This window comes from Tenrec ecaudatus, chromosome 15 (assembly GCF_050624435.1).
Source record: "Tenrec ecaudatus isolate mTenEca1 chromosome 15, mTenEca1.hap1, whole genome shotgun sequence".
Lineage (NCBI taxonomy): Eukaryota > Metazoa > Chordata > Mammalia > Afrosoricida > Tenrecidae > Tenrec > Tenrec ecaudatus.
In genome coordinates, this window is record NC_134544.1 from 107,806,245 (window position 1) to 107,830,330 (window position 24,086).

Here is a 24,086-nt window from a genome sequence, read left to right on the forward strand (position 1 = left end):
GTGTGTGGGGGGGAGACTTTTCTAAGAGAGAATCATTTCCTTCACAAGCGACGGTGGGGTCTGAATGAACTGAACCGACCGACAGGAGCCAGTTCTGAAACACGCACTGGGGAGGCACTTTCTCAATTCTGATGGAGCAGTTCCTGAACCACTGGATGAAAAGGAACTGAAGGCGGTCAGGTTAATTACACAATATTAGCTACGAAAACAAACAATGCAACACAAAACATAGCTACATCATTATTTGCAGTAAATGTTAACTCTAAATAAGTGCAACCTGTCCACAAATGCTTGCTACAAACTAATCAAGAAAATAAAATTTGATGGATAAACATGACAAAAAATTCTCACGGAGAATTTTTTAAAGAAATATCAGCACTCATTTAGAGTTTGGGATTCGTGAAAGAAAGCTTTAAAAGGAGCAAACCTGATTGGCTGTGGCTGTTGCTGCGAAGGGGACACTTGTTGCAGGAGTTGTTGCTGCAGAGACAGTGGCGGACGTAGCGCTGTGCATCATGGGTACTTTCAGGAGGGGAACCATGGGAGCAATGAACAGGCGGGTGTAGCATTATGGTAATAGAAGTGGTATTTGGCATGGTGAAGATCAGAGCAGCAAGCCATCATGGGTTAAACCAGCAGATGGCATGCAATTACAAGGCAAAGCAAGGAAGCATGGGAGAGAAATAAAAAAGGGAAAATCGCTTATTACAAGTACAATTAAAGGAAGTTTTAAAACATAATCAGTGATTCCCAGAAAGTCCAAAGCAGATTGCTTTGGATGATGTATTTAAAAACATATTATTTCCAATAATGGATCACTCCAAATTGGGACTATTGTGTAGTACACCAGAGAATAGTCGTTTCTACCGGATAATGCTTGTTCCTACCAGATAACATTTGTTTCTGAAATTGGGAAATGCAATGCCAATGAAGTAAAAGAATATGATATTCATTTTTAATCACAAGTAGAAAATATCCAAGGCACCACATGTGGGCCAAATTTGGAATAAGGCATTTTTTGAAATTACTTGATGTTGCATAAGATTTTTTTTAGCTATTTATTTTCAACTTTAGATTGTTTATTTGAACTAGAATTGCTGGAAAGTATGGCTTTCTTTGGAGTAAAAATCAGGATCTTGAGGTAATTTTAACACACGTCCTGTGAAACATCTAGACACATTTTGCCAATGTTTGTTTTTCTTGACTTTAAATGGAACCAATCCATGTGTCTTAAAGACAGGCTTCACAGCTGTACTACGGCATTGGAATGTGTGCAGATAACTCTGTACCGTTACAATTTAACATCCAAGGGAATGCTAAGGTAGCAATAATCATCACAAATAAGTCAACACTTAACAATACAATAATAATAATAATAAAGCAAGGCAATTCAGACATTTGGTTGCAAAAATACATCTGTTTATAATTTTCCAAATAAATACTTCTGGGAAACTCTGATAACTCTAACATACAGCAAAGAGGAGGTAAAGGCACACCACTATGAAACTTTAAAACATTGGTGAAACTAGCCTGCCTCTCTGAGAAAATAGCATTTTTTCTTTCCTTATGCTAAACCATAGGAAACATAAAAGAGAAAAAACATATTGATCATTAAAAAGACCGACTCGTACGTGGGGTCTTATGTTTTTTCTTTGGGTGGTTGTTTCAGCACAGGAGGCCACATTAAACTCCCTCTTTTCTATACTGTACAAGCTCACTGTAATCAGGACGTCTATGGTAACTGAAGCCCGATGAGCCCTCAGACCAACCATTTCCTAAAGCGATTCTACAGTCTCTGAAGTCAATGTCAAGCAAGTGAGGATACTGTACATAATAGAGAAGACAAATAAAAAAGGTTGAAACCTACCAATACTGGTAGCGGGTGCCATGCACAAAACTGACCCTGCATGTCATGCAATGGTAGGTGGGAAAAGTGAATAAAGGGAAAGAAACAGGTTAGCGGTTTAGAGTTAACATTCAAAGTGAGATTGAAGCACAACCGGAAATAAGTCGGGTTAGTTCACAAAGTCTCAGGCTCATTCACGTGGGCAGTGCTGACACTACTGGACCCGACTTCATGTGAAGCCAAATATTATTGAAAGCTCACTCCGAACATCACTGGCCACACTCTCGTATACATGGACATGATGCTGATAAGAACAACATTTAATAATGTCCTCTAAGACCTCAAAGTATCTTACAGACATTATCAAGTTAGTGCTCCGAGGTGGGAAGTAGGTATTTTACAGATGAAAAAATCTGAGGCATAGTAACTCCTTCAAGGTCCTGCCTAGTGAGTCAAGGGGAAGGCCAGGAATGGAATTATTTGCCCGAATCCAGGTCCGGCTTTGTCTTCACCAGATTACACTGGCTGTTTTGCATCATCAAGGAGCCCTGTAGTGCTTAGTGCTCCCTGGGTGACTGGCAGGTTGGCGGGTTAAGCCCACCAGGGGATTCATAACAAACCCTGTAGGGAAGTTGTGTCCTGACTTAGAGGGTTGAGAGGAGTCAAACTGGACTCAACAAGCAATGTTGGGGTTTGGGGGTGGTGGTGGTGGTAGTCATTCCATTATAAGTTTGGCAGTTGGACCATAAAACATTTGATGTCAACCACAATAAAATAGGTGTTAAATTCCAGAAGGTCCTCTGGGAACACTATAATAAACACTTGATCGCTAAACACAAAGTTGGTGGATCAAACCCACCCACTGCTCTGTAGCAGAAAGAGGAGGCTGACTATTTCGGAACGGTTTAGTCTCAGAAACTCTACGTCGGGTCACTACGAGTCAGAATTGATACAAGGGCAGTAGGTTGGGAATGAAGATCCCATATCCTTGTCATCAAAAGCTTGAAAGTCAGGTGAATTTCAGATTACCGCTGGGAAGTTCAATAACTCCCGATTCCTGTGATGGGTGACCCAGCCTCTATCTATCTATCTATCTATCTATCTATCTATCTATCTCTCTCTCTCTCTCTCTCTCTCTCTCTCTCTCTCTCTCTCTCTCTCTATATATATATATATATATATATATATATATATATAGCTGATTTTTTTCTTTTTTGTTACTAAATTCATTATAACAACAGAATGGGGGCTAGTGATCAAGGTACACACTGTACAGGTATAAATGACATGGAAGAGCTGGGGCTGAGTGGGGATCAGGGCTGGGGATATTTGCTACAGCTGCTACAAGGTGATCCCAAGGGAGGTCTTTGGAAAACATGGCTAGGGAATGGCAAGGCAGTGTCTAAGTGGGTAGGTGAGAAGTAAGGAGGAGGGATTTGAGCCATTCCTTGGGAAGTGTTGCTTTATCTGCAGGTGATTTCACCACTATACTTGAATCAGACAGATCTAATCATGAAGATTAATATATAGCACAAAGGACTGCAAAAGAACTGCATTAACTAAACATTTTGAAGTTCTGCTGGCCCAAGCCCTTAGGACGAAAGCCAAGGATTTAGATAACTGACAACTGGGGGTCACGCAGGTGGCGGAGAATGAAGGATTTATGAGCACAAGCCTAACTGCTCGGGGGTTTAGGACTGCTTTCTGCTACTACACGAAGACCAAGAGGTAGTGGTTGTATTCTCTCTGCTTAGCTGGTCACACCTGAGGGGAACTTCTTGCTGGTCTACATTTTGATCAGGCTTACTTTATTAACTACCGGGGGGGAGGGGGAGATTTTTTTATTCAGCAAACATGTGCTAATGTATCCAACCTGATGTGCGCGCGCACGCGTGCATGTGTGCGTGCACCACACTCGCAATCCTTCATGGCGCCATAGCTTTCTCCAACATCCCTAACACCCAAAAAGCTACTTATATGTACACATGACATTTTAATCTCCTTTCTCTCCATTCTTTTAGTAACGTGGCTACAGTGAAATGAGAATCATAGCCAAATGTGTCTACATTGCTATACAGATCAAATATGTCTATATTATTAATAGAATAAATATGTCTATATTGTTATAAAGACCCAGTGTGTCTACGTTTTTATAGAGACCACATGTTATTAATAGACCAAATAGCTCTACATTGATAGAGACTCGGTATGTCTAAATTGATAACACTGGTCGAAGCTTCCGTCTCTATCTCGCAAACTCAGCAACTCTCAGCAGCATGTCCAGGTTGACCACTGCCCCCACAATAATCGTTTATCTTCTCTTGGATTCTTTGATAGCAGGCATTTCTTTTTCTCATATATATGAGTTTTCATTTCTTTATGGCAATTCCGTTTTGTCTTCTTCGCCAGATACTAAACTTTATCTGAACTCAGTATGCCGGAGTCTTCCAGGAATCGCTCGGGGACCTTTACAGCTAGTCTACTCCCTGCTTGCATGCTACTCAACCCCAACACTGTAATACGACCTATGAGCTCATGCTTCCTGAGTCATGTATCCAGCCCCGATTGTTCCTTGATCTCCAGATCCTGTAATCCACCTGCTTACCTGTCTCTCAATTGTCTGAAGGTTAACAGGGCTAAACATTTGTCTTTCCCACAGAAACGTGTTCTTCCACCCCCTTACGTAATGAAACCTCCACTTCCCACTCACTAACCCAAATGGTTCCGCTTCTAAAACCCACCCTGCACTTGCCTGCTTGTCCATCTCTGCTGGAACTGTGCAAGTCCTGGCCATCACCCTCTCTGGCTGTGGCTGCTCAGTGCCTTTCTAACTCGTTTTCCTGAGTCCCTTCCTTCCTTCCTGTTCTAGGATCCATTCTGCTGGCAGGGTAAACCTTTCCAGGCAAAGGTCTTGAAATTATTTAGTGATAGCTCACCGCTTTCAGGACGAAAGCCCTCTGTGACTCAGCCTCTCACTACCTCTCCTCCTGGCCGCTTGATTAGCCTTCCACTACTTTGAATCCCTATGTCACACTTTTTCTACCTTAGAATTTATATATGTAGTCCCCTCAGGCTAGAATAATCTTGGGTCTCCTCTTTTCTTCTTCCAGAGCTCAATGGATCTGCTACTTTTAAGGACAATTATTCAGTCAGTGGTATTTTTACAGCACGTGCCTAGACCACGTAAACCAATGAGATATTGCTAATATCTCACTGAAGACTCTGTGGTGTTGATGGGAGGTACCATGAAACCAATTCTGACTCACACGGTGCCTGTCTACAATAGAACAGAACACCGCCCGGTCCTAGGCCATCTTCCTCAGTGTTACAGTTGAGCCCACTGTCGTGTTAATGTGCCAGTCCAGCTGGTTGAGGGCCTTCATTGCGTTTGCTGACCCTCTGCTTAAGCAGGATGATGTCTTTCTCAAGTGACTGGTCCCTCCCGATAACAGGGCCAAAGTGCATGTGATGAGCCCTCGCCATCCTCACTTCTCAGGAGAACTCTGGCTCTCCTTGATCCAAGACAGATTTGTTCCTTCATCTACAATGGTTTGTGCCGTATGAATTTGGACACATCTTTAATACCCATGCCCTCTCTGCTAATGGAAGGTTCATGAGGGCAGAGGGCATGTCTATCTAGCCTACTAAGCAGAGGGGACACAGTCAATGTGTTGAATGAATGTTCTTCATAATGAGTTTGATGGGTATGCGTGGGGAGCAAAGTGACCTAAGAAAGTAATTCAAGCACCCAGCGCAATGCCCTCCTCTCACTGGCAAAATCTTTCCGAGTTACCCTGTCCGCCTGCCGTTACTGCTTCTCGCTCCCTCGCTTTCCTTCAGCTTGCCTCCCACTCTGCGAGTAGCCCCGAGCACACTCTTTTCAGTCTGTCTGTTTCCCACCTAGCTCTGGTCTCCTTTGCAGGCCCCTGCTGGCTCTGAAACTGAGCACCTACTACTAGATGCGCACAAAAGACTTGGCTACCTTTAATGGGCTAAGTAGGCCAATGCCCGTTTGCTGTGGTTGAGTGGACACATTATTCATTAAACAAAGATACATCGTTCACCAACTGGCATGGTGGCTGTACCTCCTCTTAGGCAACTTTTGGGCTAGCAGTTTTTCTCTGTTCTATTTGTGCCCGATTTTCCCATACGATGACACAAATCAAGGGGGGACTGAGTGACTACCTTTAATCTGACTGGCTGACACACTAAACGGAGACAATGATTGAATTGACAAAGGCGTCTCAAAAGTTTATGGCCAAGTAGCACCCATATTTCAACCTTAGCATGTGGGAGGCAACAGGATCTAGATAATATCCTTAATTATATATTCTAGGTAATTCCCTTAATTGTATATTCTATGTTGCCAGTCCTGACACAGTCTCAGTTTTTCCATCTGAAAAATGTAAAGAATTGGGCCTGCCACTGACAGTGTCATAACTTGGAGGACAATGAGATAATGTCTATAAGAACACTTTCAGTAATTTGGAATAACCTGTCAGAGAAATTCTAGGAATAATCATTCTGCCAAGTGTGTGTGGGTTTTGCCACTTTCTTAACATAGCCAAGATTATAGCAGTAGGTTAAAATAATCCCCATTTTTTTAAAAAAGAAAAAAGAAGAAGAAAAAATCCCCCCCCCCCACACTGCAGATAAACTAGGGCATCAACTGGAGTAATAATTATCTTAGCAAGGCTTTTGAGAAGATTCCCTTATTTTGCATATTTTACCCTCAATATTGTCAGACCCTGGAGGCATGCTCCCTAAATCTTTCTCTAAAGTAACATGTGTCAATGGGGAAATTTTAGTAGCAAATCAAACACTTCATTATGAATCTCCTGACAATCAAAGGGGCCCTCCACAAGACTAGCGTGTGTTGTGTGTGACGATAATTGTTAATACAAAATAGTTCTGGAAAAATCAAAACTTGCCAGTTTAGACATAACGGGACGACCATCTCCATATTACAAGGACTAGTTTTGACCAGATCCGTTAAATTGCAGAGTTTTAAAGGAGCAATGGTTAAAAAAAAAAGGAAAAAAAATGGTGATTATATCTGTTACTTTTCAATTGGATTGAAAATGTGGCTTATGAGAAAGCCTAAAAGGAAAATAGGAGTGAAAATAAATTCTGAATTTTCTGTCACTGGGTTGAGTGGGTGAGTCTGCTCATTTCCTTGTAATAAACTTATTTTTTCCCTCGTTATGTAAGTAAGACACGTGAAAATTTGAAGTTGAAATACCATTTTGGAACATGGATGTCACATGTCTGTCCACTATGGTATTTAGATCATGTTACAGGAAATGCATTGAATGCACAGTAGTAAGTGGGCTAGGTCACGATTTTTGTGACCTCACCCCCCCTCCCCCAGCCTCCCCCCACCTTCCCGCCCCTGCCCCACCGTACTGAATTGAGCATTGCCGGACACAAAGAATCCAGCAGAGGGCAGAAGTACACAGCCATAGTAGCCACAACAGCATAGCAGTCCTGAACACATGTCAGCACCAAAAAGCAGGCCATTGCATAAGGGATGATGTACATCCTTGTACTGGAAATACTTGAGTGGTTTCCAGGTGACATATTTTGAAATGCAGACTGTTTGGGTGACTTAACAAATCATACATTACTAGATTGGAATAGTAGGCATGTGTCAGAGAATGGTGGAGCGGACTGTGCACCCTGGCTTCAGGTTCATAGGCAGTCCCAGGATTTGGTAGTAGCTTTTGCACCCATCCTCCCGAAACAGACTTATCATTTTACGTTCTTCCTCTTTAATCTATAGCCCCCTAATTTTTGCCTCTTAGGAGATCTAGAGACCAAGACCTCTAGAATGCGACATTTGTAGAAATCACAAAGGACATCAAGGTAATTCCACCTTGTAGGGATTATCTTCTCAGTAGTCATTCGAAGAGGATCCCAAGTACAAACAATACTGTGCGGTCACTGCACTGGGATGTCCTTCAGTAAGATTTCAAAAGAGCAAGAGTGAAGCCTCAGTTAAGTATTGAATGGACATCTCACTCCACCGCTCTGTCGATTTATTTGAGATAAAACAAGAAAGCTAAACAAACGCTAGAAATCACTGGACTTACATACTTTATATTTTCTTATAACAAATAATGCTGTTAGTAGGTTAATCATTCATTTCAAAGTGTAGAATTTATACAGAGCCGATTAGGGAGACCTTTACTCAACTCCCTTTAATTAACTCATGTTGTGATCCAGGTTTTAGGGAAATGGATGATATTATCTGAAAATTCCAACCATGCAGACGAAGATCAACATGTTCTTTCTGATAAAATGGTGATTCGTTTGCATTTACCTTCAGCTTCCTATTGGAAGATGGAGAATTTGGACGCAAATTCAATTTGGACCTCAACGTCAGTGGGTGATCTTCCCACTGAAGTCACTTGCTGGTTCTAACAGGCATAAAGGACAAACCGACAGTGGATCTGTGCGTGACGGTGGGTGTCTGTGTAAGTTGTCTGTATGTCTGGGATCCGGGATGGAGGTGGACCTGGGGAAGGGCTGACATCGACTGTCCTGCTGTTGACGTTTTTTTCATGGCGTATGGGAAAAGGAGAAACAGAGGACTTGCTGCCAGGAGGCGCGGTGAGGTGATGCAAATCGGGCTGGTCCCAGGGACACAGGGTGCTAGCTAAGTCTTTTTCTCATTAGTGGTGGCACCTTGGGAAGTCACTGCATATTTAGGGGGCCTCAGTTTTCTCATCTGTAAAACAATCAGCTGTGAGTGCAGGTCGCTAAGAGCCCTTTAAACTCCAGCATTCTACGATTCACATAATTGATCTCAGTAGAATGAGAAAGTTACTACATTTCAGCACCCAATCTTATCAGGCATTGACTCAGAAATCACCAGAAAAGGTGCTATCTATTTGGTGAAATTTGGTGACAGTGGAGAGGATGGAGGAAAGAGTTAGAATGAAAATAAAAATATGAGTACACATTCGCTTTAATTTGAAGAGTCTAATTTGTTTCGGTTTGTTTTAGCAATCAGACATGGTTAGTAATTCCTGTCACGGCTATTTTTAGTTCATTAGTGTCAAGGACGACCTTCACTTCTGCCGAGGTCTGAGTTACATAACCACCTTCACACAGCGTGGGTAAAGACCTCAGTGCTAGCTAGCCTCTCTCAGTCGTTAAGGCTGCTGCTTCACTTTATACAATATTTGGCTTTTGATCCCTCACAGTCTTTAGCTACCCACTCAGAGCAAGGTTAGTCCATCTAGGGCAATGGGGACTTTCAGACTGCACTGGATCTTTCAAAGCAAACGAGCCCCACCCCACCCCAAACCACCTGCAGAAATGGGAAGAAAGCACCCGAAGGGCACATGAACACAGGACCTGACCGCTCAGGGCACGTACCTGTTGGAATAAACGCGGCGTGCTGCTGCAGCTGCGCACTGGTGAGAGCCTGCTGGTAGTGCAAGACGCTGGGATTGAAGACAGCGCTGGCGCCGTTGCTCTTCTCCAGCGCTTGTCTCTTTGGTAAAGGATGAAGAGCACCAGGGGGGAAGGCCTACAAAGGAAGGATTGGAGAAGACGTGCATAACTGAGAGTAAACACACATCCAGTGTCCACAGAGAACAGTCAATGGAAACATTCTTTTTTAAACAAAAAATGACAGCTAAGAAGATGCCTCTGCCATGCGCCTTAATTTCAACAGCGGCAATGTACAATGAGTGAGAATTTGTTATTGAGAGCGAAAGCATGGTTTCTGTAACCCAAACAGTAGCATCTCAACTCAGGGAAAAAAAACCACAAAATACCCCCAAAACTATCAAGCAACAACAAAGAAAAATGCCTTCAGCTTTTAAAAAGAGTTACTCTAGGTCTACAAGGGGAAAAGAAGCACTTGGGTTATTCTTAATACCTATTCTTGAACTGAATGGCAATTTCTTGAATTTACAGGTTAATTAGAATTAAAACGAGCATTTTATGAGCCAAGTAATTTAAATTTACTTCACTCTTTTGGAAAACTAATTAAAATTTGTTAGGATTAGTTTATTTCCATATTACATATGAAATGAGATGACTAAACACCTTATTGATTTCTTTGTCCACAAACTAATAAAAATGATTGTTTGAAACCAATATTTTACAAGTAATACATATCTCAGATGGTTCTCTGAAAAGCTACATGCAAAGCGAAAGGTGAAAGGTCAAAGTACCAGGTCTACAGTTGCTTCGAGAGGTCGCTTCATTGCTTTGGCAGTCGACTGAGTCTTTTAATAACAGGCAGCGAGCACATGATGGCAGTGGGCCAATGGGGTTCAAGCGAATTAACATACAGGTAAACAGCAAGCAGAGGTGCATCATGGGAACGGCATTGCATTGTGGATAGGTGAGAAGGAAAAAAATATTCTGAATGCAATATACAACGTACAAAACACTAGGCATGCACAACAACAAAAATGCTCTCTAGAGAAATGAACATTACACCTTAAATTAGTATTGAAGCAAAAATGCATCTACTATACCTTAGTTAAAAGCATACAAGAGAGTAAAATATAGATGTTTGAAATTCAGGAAAGTTAATTAAAACAGCAGCTTGCATACACACCATAAGCATTTTTTTATACTGCTTCAGTTTAAAAAAAAGAGCAAAACTTCAAAGGGCCATAGGCTTGAAGAACTTCTGATAAGTTAGTTTTTCACATATAAAGTGATGTATGCTGTATGCATTCAGTACGCCACCCGAGTTGAAAATGTTTGTAAGAATAATTTATAGTTTAGATCAGGTTCAGCAAAATGAAGTGTCAAACTGAGACAAAAAATCAGACAAAAAACATTCAAACACAAGATTATTTAGGCAAAACTGTTTGGGTTTGGATTTTTCTTTTTTGTCTGAATCTTGCGGATAATTGCCTCAGTTCTTGTCTTCACTTTGTTAGTGGACGTCCTCTAATGTGGACTCAGATTCAAATCTTAGTACGTTTTGGATTTGGAAAGTAATTTCCTAGAATTCGCAATTTTTGTAATCCACCTAACTTCCTCTAGTGACTAACTTATCATCCATTCTGTGTTCTCCACTACATTTGAAATTATAATTAAGACACACAACTTACCATGGCACACTATGAAGACACCCTTTAAAAAGGTATTCAAGTGACTTTGGGCATCAAAATAGTTTATATTTCATAATTCTAGTTACACTTAGTGATCAACCCAGCTAATGAAAATAGGGGATTCTTGCTTAGAACAAGTACAATAACTGAAAATAACAAACAACTAAAGATAGCAAAAAAGTGCTTGAGAGCTCAGAGGTACCATAATATTTTTAACTTATAAGCATACTTCTAGGAAGATAGTTACATTTAAACAGTTGAAATCATAGCAAAGATTGATATTTAGCCCACAGTGAAAAAAATTAGTATTCCTTCATAATTTTTGTAAAACAATTTTTTAATTGTATGATGGAATTCTGGAAAATAAAATAGTCAAAGGAATAGCCCTAATGCAAATTAAAATTATATCCATCTTTAGGCTTAGCACAATAGGTAAATCCCTAAGCTTCATCCAAGAAACACAAACGTATATGTTTACATACTGCACATCTGTGGTAGAACTGTGGCATCTGAAATAAAATAGGATAGGCTGAAATCCTCACAATGAGAAACAATGTATGCTACTTTTCTGGGCTAATGAAGGGATGCTCTTCAGTAGTTGATGTTTTCTGGTTTGGTTTTGATCAAAAGGGTGGAAGTGACAGGAGAGAAGTGAAAGGACTTAAATGAGAGTAGGAATAAAATGGAAAGGGACAGATAGGTGGATACTTGGCAGCGGTTCTCAGCCTTCCTAAGGCCGTGACTCTTTCACACAGTTCCTCGTGTTGTGGTGACCCCCACCCTTAAAATTATTTTCATCGCTACTTCATCACTGTCATTTTGCTACCGTTATGAGTCGTCATGTAAATGTCTGATATGCCGGATGTATTTTCATTGTTACAGATTGAACATAATCAAAGCACAGTGATTCATCACAAAACAATATATAATTCTATATTGCAATTTATTTATTTTTAATGACAAATAAATGAAATTGTGTCTGGAAGCATGGTGTAGCATGGGTAACAGTCTTCATGCCAGGTACCCAGATGTGGGCGTGTCGGCATGTGGGCGGACCCGCCTGGAGATGGATAGAGGAGTGGCGTCTTGGATCCTAAGACCATCAGAAATATGTGTTTTCGGGTGGTCTTCTGTGAAAGGGTTTTCCAACACCCAAAGGGGTCATGACCCAGCGGTTGAGACCTGCTGATCTGGACGGTTCAATGGAGAAGAAAATGTTGTGGAAGGCAGTTTGGATACGAGCCATCAAATACCAATGTTCTGAGATGAATTTTGAACATATTTAAAGACGGATTTGCCCCACACAAAGAGAACGTGTGAACTAGATATTCTTTCTCAAATGCAAATCACTGTCACGAAACCATCTTTGTTTGAGATGTTTGTCACTGCGTAGCTTTAGTTGGCTAAATAAAGCAACATTGTTTTATTTAGGTTAAATTAACTTTTAGTCATGAGAGACTGCTTCATACTCCTATTCTCAGAGTTCACTGAAAATATTAAGTAGATGACCGAACTGAAAATCATTTTGGCCTGGACTGTCTGGTCTCCAAGCTTCCATTCACTCTTCGTGCACAGAGGCTGTTTCCAACCATTCTGTTCCTTGGGCTGATCTTTTCTAACACGCTCCTTGGAGGAGCGATGATGTCCCCAGAGGCAAGTGTTGATGAAAAATACCTTGATTAGCAATTCATCACGTCATGAAGTCTCCACGAAGAGCAGGGATTATTCAAATTGTCTCTTTAGGAAAACCACCTGGAAAGCTCATATTCTCTTCTTTCTGATCTTAGTGTCCTGACATTTCCCTTCCGCAGAAATTAGAAGCAGCATTTGGCGTTGAAAATGCAGAGCTCTGAACTGCACACGGCAGGGAGAGCATGTTTTTCCCTACCACTCCGCGGTGTGAGTTATCCTTCTGTCTTATCAAGGAAGCGCAAGGTCCTCGGAGGATGCCCAGAAGTTACAGACTAGGGACGGGGCTTGCTCCCACGGGTTCCTTGGTTGTATTCTGTACGGAAGCAGCTCTCCAGGCCTTTGCTAGGTTCATTTGAACCACCAGCCTTTGGGTGAACAGACGACCCCAAACTACCTGTTCCTTGAGGCGAGGCACAGATAGGGGAGCTTAAAAGCCTTCACAGATTTATGGAATTAAGTGACAGACAATTTCTCCCATGAGCTTTTGGCAGCCCCCTGATATATTCCCCTCTTGGGTGCCTTGCCTTGTGAAGCACATGCATAGAGTACTTAAAACATCGGTGAATTTGGATAATCATATTGTACTTATGGTTTTTAGGATACAGAATGTGTGTGGGCTGGGAGTTGTCATTTGAATTATTGTCATGTGGTTTTTCTACATTGGAAGATTCACAGGCTTCGAATGGGCCTTAGTAATTCCAGTCGCTCCCAGAAGCTCCCTTGGATGCTACTGAAGAAAGAGATTCTCTTTAATTGAGACCCTCCTCTGTGCGAGGCATTTGTAAACACATCCCTCTTTGCTGGTCTCACTAATATATCTCAGTCCCTGCTCTTCCCAGGGCCCTGTCTGGCTCTGGATAAATGGGGTCCCAAGTAGGAGGAGGGCTTACATGCAGCCAGTTTTGGGGTGTGTGTGTGTGTGTGTGTGTGTGTGTGTGTGTGTGTTTCCACGGAGCTGGAAAAACCCAAGTGTAGGTCCAGGCAAGCAAAGCAAGAGCCCACACAGGTAAATCTTCTGGGTCAAGAAAGCTGATGACATCACCGGAGCTGCAGGTTGTGTATAGAATAAGAGGACTCGCCTGAGCTTGGTTCTTTGCCCAGCTGAAATCTTCTAGCAGATGGCAGCTTGTCCTCTTTCCTTTTACAAAATAATTCCCTCCTTGTGTTGCTCTGTTTGATTGTACAGGAAGAAAGATCGATTGCTTGAAGATCAGATACGTTTTGTGTTGAAACGAACAGAGAGAAGCTCTGCCTGGTTTATTTTCACACTTAAAAATTCTAGAAAGGGTGAGCCTCATGTTGTCAGAGGTACTGAAAACGGATAAGGCTTGAAGGAAATGAAGTGTCTAATTTTCTGAAACCAAAGCTTTAAATTCTTTTCTTTTTAAGGGCACAATTGATCAGAAGGAGGAGGAAACCACCCCGGGCAAACAAACAAACAAATAAATAAATGTACTATAGCTGTGTCTGAGTGGTTACGAGTGGAGCTGCTAACCACAAAGTCAGGAGTTCGAAACCACGAGTGGCTCCAAGGGAGAAAGACGAGGTTTTTAACGCCTGGAAAGAGTCAGAGTCTCGGAAACTCACAGGGACAGTTCTACCCTGTCCTATAGGGTTGCCTTGAGTCAGCATCGCCTCCGTGGCAGTGAGTTTGTTTTTGAAAAGAAGTAAGGACGGTGATTCTTTCTTTCCCTCGCGCACTTCAGACATGGCTTCAGGAGAGACCACTTCCTGGGAAAGGACATCATGGTTGGTGATGGTCAACAGAAAGGGGAAGACCCTCAGGGAGATGATCTAACCCCACGACTGCAATGACGAACTTAAACGTAATAATTGTGGGGATGGCCCGGGACCGGCCAGTCCTTTATTCTGTTGTATGCAGGGCTGCTATGAGGGGGCGCCGATTCAATCACACCTAACAGCAACAACGACGACAACGAGGAGGACGTCTTTTGGGTTCAAGTGAATGGATGTTTATATCTTCAGAGTGTGTTCACCCCTCCCATTTGATCTTTTAAATAAGGAATGACAATAACAGGTTATCTTCAGGGTACTGACAAACTTGATACAGATTTGAGTAAGAACCTTGACTTTTTCCAACGACGTCTAGGCTGGTTTCAAAGGAGCTTCTCGTTTTAATGACATAGACATGGCACATTTGGTCATGTCAGAAGGAAGCTGGCTTTTGTTCGGAAACTACATTTCTTGGAGCTGTCTTCGAAGATGCTGCAAGATCCCCTGAAATAATCGAAACTCCAAATTTGGGCACAGGGTTACCATCTGAGAAACGGTGGAAATTATGCTGAAATGCCGGATAAAACCTTCATGTCTCTTGATGCGTACAGTGAAAAATCTTGAGAAGGGCCCATCGAGCGCGATGAGGCTGAAGACGGTGCTTATACAAATGGCCATATATCCTCTCTTGCCCTCTGCCCAGATGATCTGCCATTGACTAATAGGTACATTGTTTTAATAACGATTAAAGTGTGTTTTAATCACGACTATTAGAATGGGCAGAAAAAATCAGAGGTCTCTCTTAGTATCATGTTTAAAGTATGTTGATGGTTGCTAGCAAGTTGATTCTGAATGGTAGCAAGCCATGTATGCATAAAACACCATTCCACAGGGTTCCAAAGGCAGTGCTCTTTCAGAAGGTCACCTGGGACGCCTTCCAAGGCTGCTTGGTGGGGATTCGAACTTCCAAACTTTCTGTTAGTTGTCGAGCAGATGGCTGTTTGTGCCACTCAGGGCCTCCACTTATAGTATACAGACTTTATCATTCATTCATAATGTTTCCATATATCAAGAACTTTGTCTCATAACTTCTTGCCCTGAATGGAAAGAGAGGCTTCCCGTTGATTTCCAGGCCAATGAGAGATTAACACTAAAACAACACTCCGTTTGGTTTGGTTTCTTGACTTAGAATTGGTAGAGGAGATACTGTTTCAGCTGGTCAAAAGCTGCGAGAATGTTCATAGAGATTTCTAAAGTCATGCTGTGGATCATGTGGAGGAGGTAGCTTCAGATAACGGACCTGATAGGCGAAGAGAAGCGGAGAAGAGAAAGATGCAGGCATCTCGACCCCCGGAGGCTGGGTTTGGACCTGCCTGCTCCGGAGGATACGATAGCATCTACCAGAGTCCAGCTTGTTCATTTAAGCTGATTTACTTGGGGCTTTGCCCCTTGCAACCAAAGTCTGAGGCATATCTTGGAGACCTAGTTATTATTTATACTATTAATTCTATCAGAAAAATGTTCCTAGTACCCAGCCATCTGGGTACCCTGGGATAAGCTGGGGTTGGGCTACAAACATGATTAAATTAAAAATTGTTTATTTCTCATAGGATACAATCTCTAATAAGTGGAGCGTTCATGGACTCCACACTGAAGAAATGTAGAAAAGAGCTCATTTGCCCTCTAAAACATGTTTCTTTCTCATTAGCATGAAATGAGCAATTTACCCTATGCTGATGCTTCCGTTCCCTCATTGTGTTTTGGAAAGCACTCTTTACCGGAAAAGCAAGGCCAAAAGTCTTCATTTTGTATGGACTGCATGTGTAAATGCATCCGGCCCACATATACAGAAACCCACACATTCAGAAGAGTCAGTGTTAGGTCCAGTGACATACAGTTGAGCGGGCAAGAGGAAGTAAAGATTCTAAAGGTACAGAGAGTCTGGGAGATAAAACACAAAACCAAGTGAGACAGATGGAAGACCGAGTGGTCACCATGCTCGGAAATAAAAGCTAGTAAAAGTCTGAATATAATCAGTCTGAATATAAGTCAGATAGTAAAAGTCTGAATATAATCACCAATTCCACACCAAGTGCTGCTCATATAAGGGCAGGCTCTTGGTCCTTATCACAAGGCTAGGGCTTTATCAGGTATTTCTGGCAGGGGTGGGAAGTGAGGATGAGCTCATTTGCATGGGAGCAAACCTTCCATGAAGGTGAGTTACCAATGTAGGATGTGGTGGTTACTAGTTAGAATGATGTGTTTTCCAATGGTACCTTTCATTTCTGAAGCCTTGGCTTCTTCCCCAAGGGAGGTTGGCCACAGTTCTTTCTGCCCCAAGGGACCCTATTATATATCGCCATCATGTCACTGGGGACCAATATTGTTCTCACTTGTTTAGATGAGTGTAGCCTCTTAAAAGACTCCAGACTCGTCGAGGGCAAGGGGACTTGCTTAATTCATTCTGCACAGTAAGGACCTGATGCATGCCAGGCCTCAATCAATTTTGAATGAACGAGTGGGCAACCAGGCACGCCTGTGATGTGTTACTGAAATAGGTGCCTGGGAGGCTAGAGGCTTCGTAGAGAAACAAACTAGGCACTTCCACAGGTTGGTGCAGTGGCTTTGAATTGCCCTGAAAATGAAGATTCCAGACTCCAGGTCACACGCCAGACCGACTGAAAAATGAAACTTTGGGCAACGGGAAGATTCTCACACTCATTATAAACCGTGGGTTTGAGAAGAGTGTTCCCGGCAGGTACTTCGCAAATATTAATGCGCATAACCAGTGCCCAGGGAGGGTTTAGAATTCAAACGCTAATCCACAAGGTCTGGGGAGGTGCCAGAAGTTTCTGGAACTTTCACAGGTTCTCAGGTGATGATCACGCTGCTGCCCCAGCTGCTGTGTGTGTGTGTGTGTGTGTGTGTGTGTGTGTGTGTGTGTGTGTGTGTGTCTAGAGGACGCACACCAGGAGTGGCTGACGTTTGTGCCGACTCACAGGTGATGACCATGCTGTTACTGCTGGTCCCCAAGGCTGGTCCCCAAGGCTGGTCCCCAAGGCTGCACCGCGGTGACTCAGGGAAACCAGGCTGGCCTGCGCCAGCCAGTATAGCTGCGTTTCCGTTTCCGTGAACTGTCATTCCGCATGAAGTCTCATTCGGGGTGGGGGTTGGCAAGCATTGCCTTTGTGATCAATAAAAGGGGAAACGGAGAGAGAGAAGCAGTACTGACTGTGACACGGCGCCTGTGGGTCCCTATGCTGTGTCCTCACCTCTGCGACAGAAGCTGTGGCTACCTATTGCCATTGATATTACCAGATCAATATCCCTCAGCCTTCAGTTTGGAAGCTGCCCCCCTTTCTTCCTCATCACAGAAAGCAGAAGGGCCCTCTCTGAAGAGGTCATCAGCGCCAGGCTGGCAGCAGAGCCAACGGGAGCGCACCAAACACCTTGGCTTCCCTGTGCCTGAGGGATTTATTTATTGTGCTGAATCAGTGCCGGGGGCAAACACACAACCAAATCATAAGGGGAAACGACAACACAACAAAGGCAGCAGAGCAGAAGGGAGAAGCAGCCTTTTGGATTCTCCGCCGGGCTGGGCTTGAGGAGCGACTAGGTCCTAGCAGCTCCCACCAGCAAGTCCTGGCAGAGGGGTGGGCGGCGGGGGGCGGGGTGGGCAATGGGCAGGAGATGGACGGGGTGGAGACCTGACTTACCATGACTGTGGCCGCAGCCGCGGCTGCCTGGGCGGCCACCGCAGCTTGGTTGGCTTGGTGCTGTGCCGCTTTAATTTTGGCCTGCAAGTGTGCAGGAGGGTGAAAATATTTGCATTTCTCCCTCATGCAACGCCCCTTTATGTAATCCATACAAACGGTTACAGTGTTGTCGTTTGTGTCAATCATGGTGCTGTCGGCAGGGTGTGCAAAGCGGCAGTCGGTCTCGCCCCTGGCGCAGTTGCCTCGCTGGAACTCTCTGCACACCTGGGGACAGACAGGGAGAGCGGACAATGCGGAGGAAAGCCCAGGCTCTCCAACCCGTCCCGTCTGGGAGCAAGAGCGCAGCAACAAGAATAACTATGTTTCCTTTCGGTCATCGATGGCCTCTTACTTTGCCCTCTCCCTTTACTTTTCCATTGCCAGTGAAATGCTGGTGATCCTGAAAGCAATAATCACATTCTCTGCTGAATGGATTTGAGCTTTCCGTTGCCCATTTTCTGAGGTGGAAATTTGTGGTGAGAAATCAGCCCAAATCTGCTGTTTAGTTATAATAATAGGACCCCCTAATGAAGCGATTAAAAAAGAAAAAGGGGGTAAAAATGACAATAAGGGTTCTTGAGGGGTTCAGTAGGGAAGGTGGGAGAATAAGGGGGGGCTAATATCCAGGAGCTCAAGAGGAAAGAAAATGCCTTGGTAGCAATTGTACAATACTGCTCGATGCGATAACAACTACAGAATGGTATGATGTCTGGCTTAGCTCCTAAAAAAATGGTTTTGAAAATCCAACAGCAACAACAAAAGGAAACACAAAGGAAGCCTCCGCTGCCCCCTGAAGAGTGTGCACCCAACACGCACACTCAACACTTGCGGGACAATGGAATTTTTTGGTGAACATTTTTACGTGCCTGAATATGTGGATGTTAGTGTGTGTGTGTGTGTGTGTGTGTGTGATAGATTCACTGCCTCACTACCTACTCACAGTAACCCAAGAGGACAGAGTAGAGCTATCCCTGTGGGTTTCCCAACACGCACACTCAACACTTGTGGGACAATGGAATTTTTTGGTGAACATTTTTACGTGCCTGAATATGTGGATGTTAGTGTGTGTGTGTGTGTGTGTGTGTGTGTGTGTGTGTGATAGATTCACTGCCTCACTACCTACTCACAGTAACCCAAGAGGACAGAGTAGAGCTATCCCTGTGGGTTTCTGAGACTGGGACTCTACAGGAGTAGAAAACTTCACCTTTCTTCCGTGGACAGCTGGTGGTTTCTAACTGCTGACCCTATGCTTACAAACAGTCCACCACATAGCCCACTAGAGGCGTGCGCGTGCACGTCTGCATACACACGTATGTGTGTATGCCCCATGACCTGCCAAAAGAAACCAACGAATCTATCTTGGAAGACGTACAGCCAGAATGCTCCTGAGAGGCCAGGAGGGTGAGACTTCATCTCATGAACTGTGGCCATGTTGTCAGGAGAGGCCAGGCCCTGGAGGAGGGTCCAGGGGTGTAAAATGGGGGCCAATATAAAAGAGGCAGGTCCTTGACTGGATGGTGGCAACAATGGGCTCAATGGGCTCAAGCCCATAGGAACACTTGTGAGAATAATACAGGACTAGCTGGTGTTTACTTCTGGTGTACCCAGGGGTGCTGTAAGTCTGACTAGACTCAATGACAGCAGCTAACCACACTACAAACCAGTATCGCTCCAGGGTGCCCACAACTCCAGAAAGAGGTGGGGGAAATGACAGACCTGTTCTTTCTCTCGCCAAGAGTAGAGAATGGGCTGCGTGAACATGGATATCCTGTGTCTCCTGAGACTATCATGTTCACTAATGCTAATTCTCAAAAATCAGAAAAACCAATAGCTAAGATACAAAAACTTTCATGTAACCCTGCATTATTATTTTAGACAGCTCAGCAAATAACTTCTTTTAAAAGCAAAAAATGAAAGGGAGAGAATACAAAAAGAAACAAAAGGGAAAGACTAAGTGGAAGGATGTGGATAGAGTCAGACATATAGATGCGTTTGCCCCCTATTATCTTCACGTCTCCTGAAATCTCAGTAACTAGAGCTCTCCATCCTCTGAGAATTGTGGGGGGAGCAAAACCATCCAGTGTAAAAGAAGACTTCTTCAGAAGCTGTATTCTTATTTCTGCCCTGAACCTAAACAACACGAGTCATGTGCTTATTTCCCCCACCTAGGAATATCATTATTAACTAGAAAGAATGAACGCTGTTTTCTTGCTAGGCTTTGGTGGCAGTTCCTATCTTGAGCACCAGTGTCGTGAGGGGAAGAGTTACTGCTATGCAGTGGAAGCCATGTGAAAGGCAAATGGACTTAGGAAAACACAGTGTTACCGACCAACGGCCAGGGGAGTTTGTGGGGTTAAGCAGAACACATCATAAGACCGTGACCATATTCTGTCACCTTGGGCATTAGCCAACATTCTATCTCTAGTTAATAAAACACAGGAAAGGAAGATCAGGAGCCGCTCCCACTGGGTGTAAGGCTTTCTCTACAAATGGGTTGACTTCATTGTGTGACTCGATCATTCAAGCAGACCACCAGCCAGCATCGACCCAGGATCTCTGGGTGGACTGCAGTTCTGAAGACTCTGTCCCTGGTTTGAAATGAACCGAGAGCTGCTCTGTTAAAAGTCCTCATGAATCGTTTTCACGTCTGGCTTTGCCTACTGGCCCTATTTGGAAGGATTTTTTTGTTTCCAAGTCCACTGATAGACTTGTTTTCTAACCAACATACTCATGTCACGCACCGAGCCTAAAGCACAGTGGGTGCTGTAGGTGGCCCCCAAACGCTCTTCCAGTCCTGTGAAAGGCCTATTCAGTAATCAGGAGCAAAGGCTCGATTTTTCAATATAGCAGAGTTTAGAGTCTGCATGTTAGGCCCATATGCTCCAGTTCAAAACGGATCGAAAAATAGATGTCTTTGCGAATATTTCCAGTTTGAAACTCTGAATTCTGAAAACATTTTCAGATCAATAGGTAGAAATATGTCCTTACCCTTACGATTCATCGGGTAAATACCCGGACAGAGGCACAGTGAAAGAACTGATCTACGTTAGGATAGAAAGAAATTTTTCTGACTCACCGCTCTCCTTTGTATTAAAGTCCTTGTTTTACCACCAACAAGTTTCCTTGATATTTGGCTTGATTTCAAGCCCCGGGGTCATGATGGGATTAATTCTAGGCCGAGGTGCATGTGTATGTATGGGCATGGGTGTCCATGCACGTGTGTGGCTGTCTTACATGACTGAACCAGTATCTATCAAGTTTTCACTTACATATAAGTACACTCCAACCACAAATGCATTGCAAACCACAAACAAAGGAAGTACCTCCAGTTTGTCAGTCCTGAGAAGTTTCTGGGTCGCACTTGAGCCTGGGACAGTGACAGGCGGACTTCCGGGAACAATAACGGGTGTGGTGGGCAGGATTTCTGTTGGAACTAGCCCGACTCCGGGGGTCACAGGTGCCAAGTAAGGAGCAAAGCTAATGGCTGTGTTAGCCCCTATTGCCGGACCTACAGGGAAGGGGGGCTGTCAAAGAAGACAACACAGGAGAAAATATTTATTGAGAACAAAAGTTTAAAACATTATCAGCAAATGCCATTTGAGCAAAATGTAGTCGGCATGTACAAGGACGCTTTGTGGTGTCTGCATAAATCAATGCTGAACTGCAAACATTCATTAGATGCGCCTTTTCTCTCTTGCTGAATGCAAATGAAATCTGTACAATTCCTCCGTTCCACAAACCACGTGTGGGCACACACCATAGATGCCTAATTACAGGGAAATATTAAAATTTCATGTTTATGAAAGTGTTTTCCAAGAGGAGAAAATATTAATTTTCACTCTAATTACCCATCGTTACCAATGATCGAACGTTCCCACACTAAGGCAGCAAAGTCTACAGAACAAGGAACTCCTAATCCTGGGTCCTTCCTCTATGTCCCTCAAGGGGAGAAAATAAATAAACAAATAAACAGCCTTGGTTACTGCCTGACTTTCATATTGACCCCGCTTATACAATCTCAAAAGTGGGGCTTACTTGGGATTCTGTTATGCTCAGATTTACCAGTATGCTTTCATGTCCCGTCCCTAGAAGGAATCTCAAAATTCGTTTGCAGTTGTCATGCATGCCCACTATTTTATTGTTGCTGCGCTACCACAGTTTTGGCTGCTTTCTCTTCTTGACGGGCTAGAAGAGTCTGATCTTCTTCATGGGCCAAGCTTTCAACTGGCCGTTGGAAGTTGCCTCGATTTCTCAGGTCACAAAATCAACACAGCAGTTACAAGGTATGGATCTATGTAAATGTGTGTATGTAACACATACACATGTCTATCTAATTGTCTGCCTGTCTCAAATATCCAGGGATAAGAAGAAATTTGCTGTTGTGCTGATTAATTTGAAAAGGTCACTTATAATATGTATGTAATTGTGCCCTGAAGAAAGGAAATAATGTACACTGAACAACAAACTTGGCTTTTAAAGAACTCCTCAGAAATTTTAAGATCCCAGATCAAGACTTTTCTTAGTATGAATTTTGCAATTAATTAAACTTGAGTTTTGTGTGTTATTTATTTTTGTGTGCATGTGTATTTGTTTGGGGCTGATTTTTGGAAATCTTTGTTGTCTGGACAGGTTTGCAGAGATCTGACATCACACATGAACATGATTTGTTAACCCTGAACTGTGCTGTTGTCAGCTCGATGTTGTTTCTTGGCTTATACATTATGGGTGTCATTCAGGGCTTTGACTGCTTCTCTAGTACATAAAAGAGCCCGGGCGGCATAATCATTTCTAACTGGCTGCTATCCCCAAAGCTAGCTGGTCTAAACTCCCTCCCAGGAGCTCTGTGAAGAGTCCACCTTGACTCAAGGTGATAAAGGGGAATTTCCCAAGTGGATCCAATGGGTGTATTCAAACTTTAGCCTTTTACTCGCAGCAAAGCAGGGCACTGTTGAGCCAGGAGGACTCTTTCCACCAAGAAGACCCAAGTGAGTCCGGCTCAATAGTGGGTGGCCATGAGTTGCGTCCTGACTACACAGCAGCCAAGAACAACAAAAGTTGTGACCTTGAATGAGTTTTTAGCATAGGAGTAAACGGACAGTCTAGGTGTTTCAAGCCATTTGCTCCTTTAGGGAGCCAGCAGAACGATGTCTCTGACAAACTGCCATGTTGCAAGAGGGTCAGTTATGCCTGGTTTGTGTGTGTGTGTGTGTGGGGGGGGGTGTCTTGGAGAGTCTGATAAGTCTTATGGAAGTGGCTGGAGGCTGGGTAGCGTGGAAAAGCTAAGGTTGCCCGGTGCTGCTCCCTTGCCCGACACCCCATGTCTTTATGGCTGAGACACCAAATGCACCTTGGGAGAAAGTCTCCACCTGGGAAGTCGAGGACAGTCTGCTTGTTTTCCCCTTTGACCGTCTACAACATTGTACTGTAGAAGCTTCCATTTTCTAACCCTTGGAGGCATAAGTATAGAAGTTCTGGTTTTCAGTCACCGCAGCTTTCATACTTTTGCGCTGTTTTAAAAGCCAAGTGATAGAAATGATACACATAGAAAAAACTACACATACCCCCCCCAGCCCCCAATGTTGAGTGGTGTTTGCCTCATAACGACACTCTAGGACAGAGTAGAACTGCCCCATAGGACTAGCATGGCTGTACATCTTTACGGGCATCAATGGCCACACCTTTGACCCCTGCAGTGGCTGGTAGGCTGAAGACACTCATCTCTGTGTTAGCAGCGTAACTGCTGTGCCTTCTGTGTATTATGCTACAAGAATTGCATCATATTAGGTTTAAACAAAATCCCCGAGAGGACCTAAATCACAACCGATCAGTGATTCCATGGACCACCTCTGCTGTCAATGCCAGCTGTTTATGGAATTACCCAGAAAACACATTCATGGTCATCTAGTAGATTCTCACACCATACATTCTGGCCCAGCTGTTTTAGGCAGTGGTCTGAATATTTACATTAAACAT

The 24,086-nt window shown here is 43.5% G+C and overlaps 1 protein-coding gene across 2 annotated transcripts in view; it reads right to left on the reverse strand.

Annotated features, from left to right (window-relative positions):
- MBNL2 (muscleblind like splicing regulator 2) overlaps positions 1 to 24,086 on the reverse strand; it is a 208,240-nt gene that overhangs the window by 34,453 nt on the left and 149,701 nt on the right. The window contains exons 4-7 of one of the 2 annotated variants that reach the window (XM_075533074.1): positions 21,437 to 21,637; positions 18,075 to 18,338; positions 9,230 to 9,383; positions 428 to 522 (exon numbers count right to left, since the gene is read on the reverse strand). In XM_075533074.1, coding sequence (XP_075389189.1) covers positions 428 to 522; positions 9,230 to 9,383; positions 18,075 to 18,338; positions 21,437 to 21,637 — 714 coding nt within the window. The remainder of the gene's footprint in view (positions 1 to 427; positions 523 to 9,229; positions 9,384 to 18,074; positions 18,339 to 21,436; positions 21,638 to 24,086) is intronic. The other variant, XM_075533073.1, reaches the window with a different exon arrangement.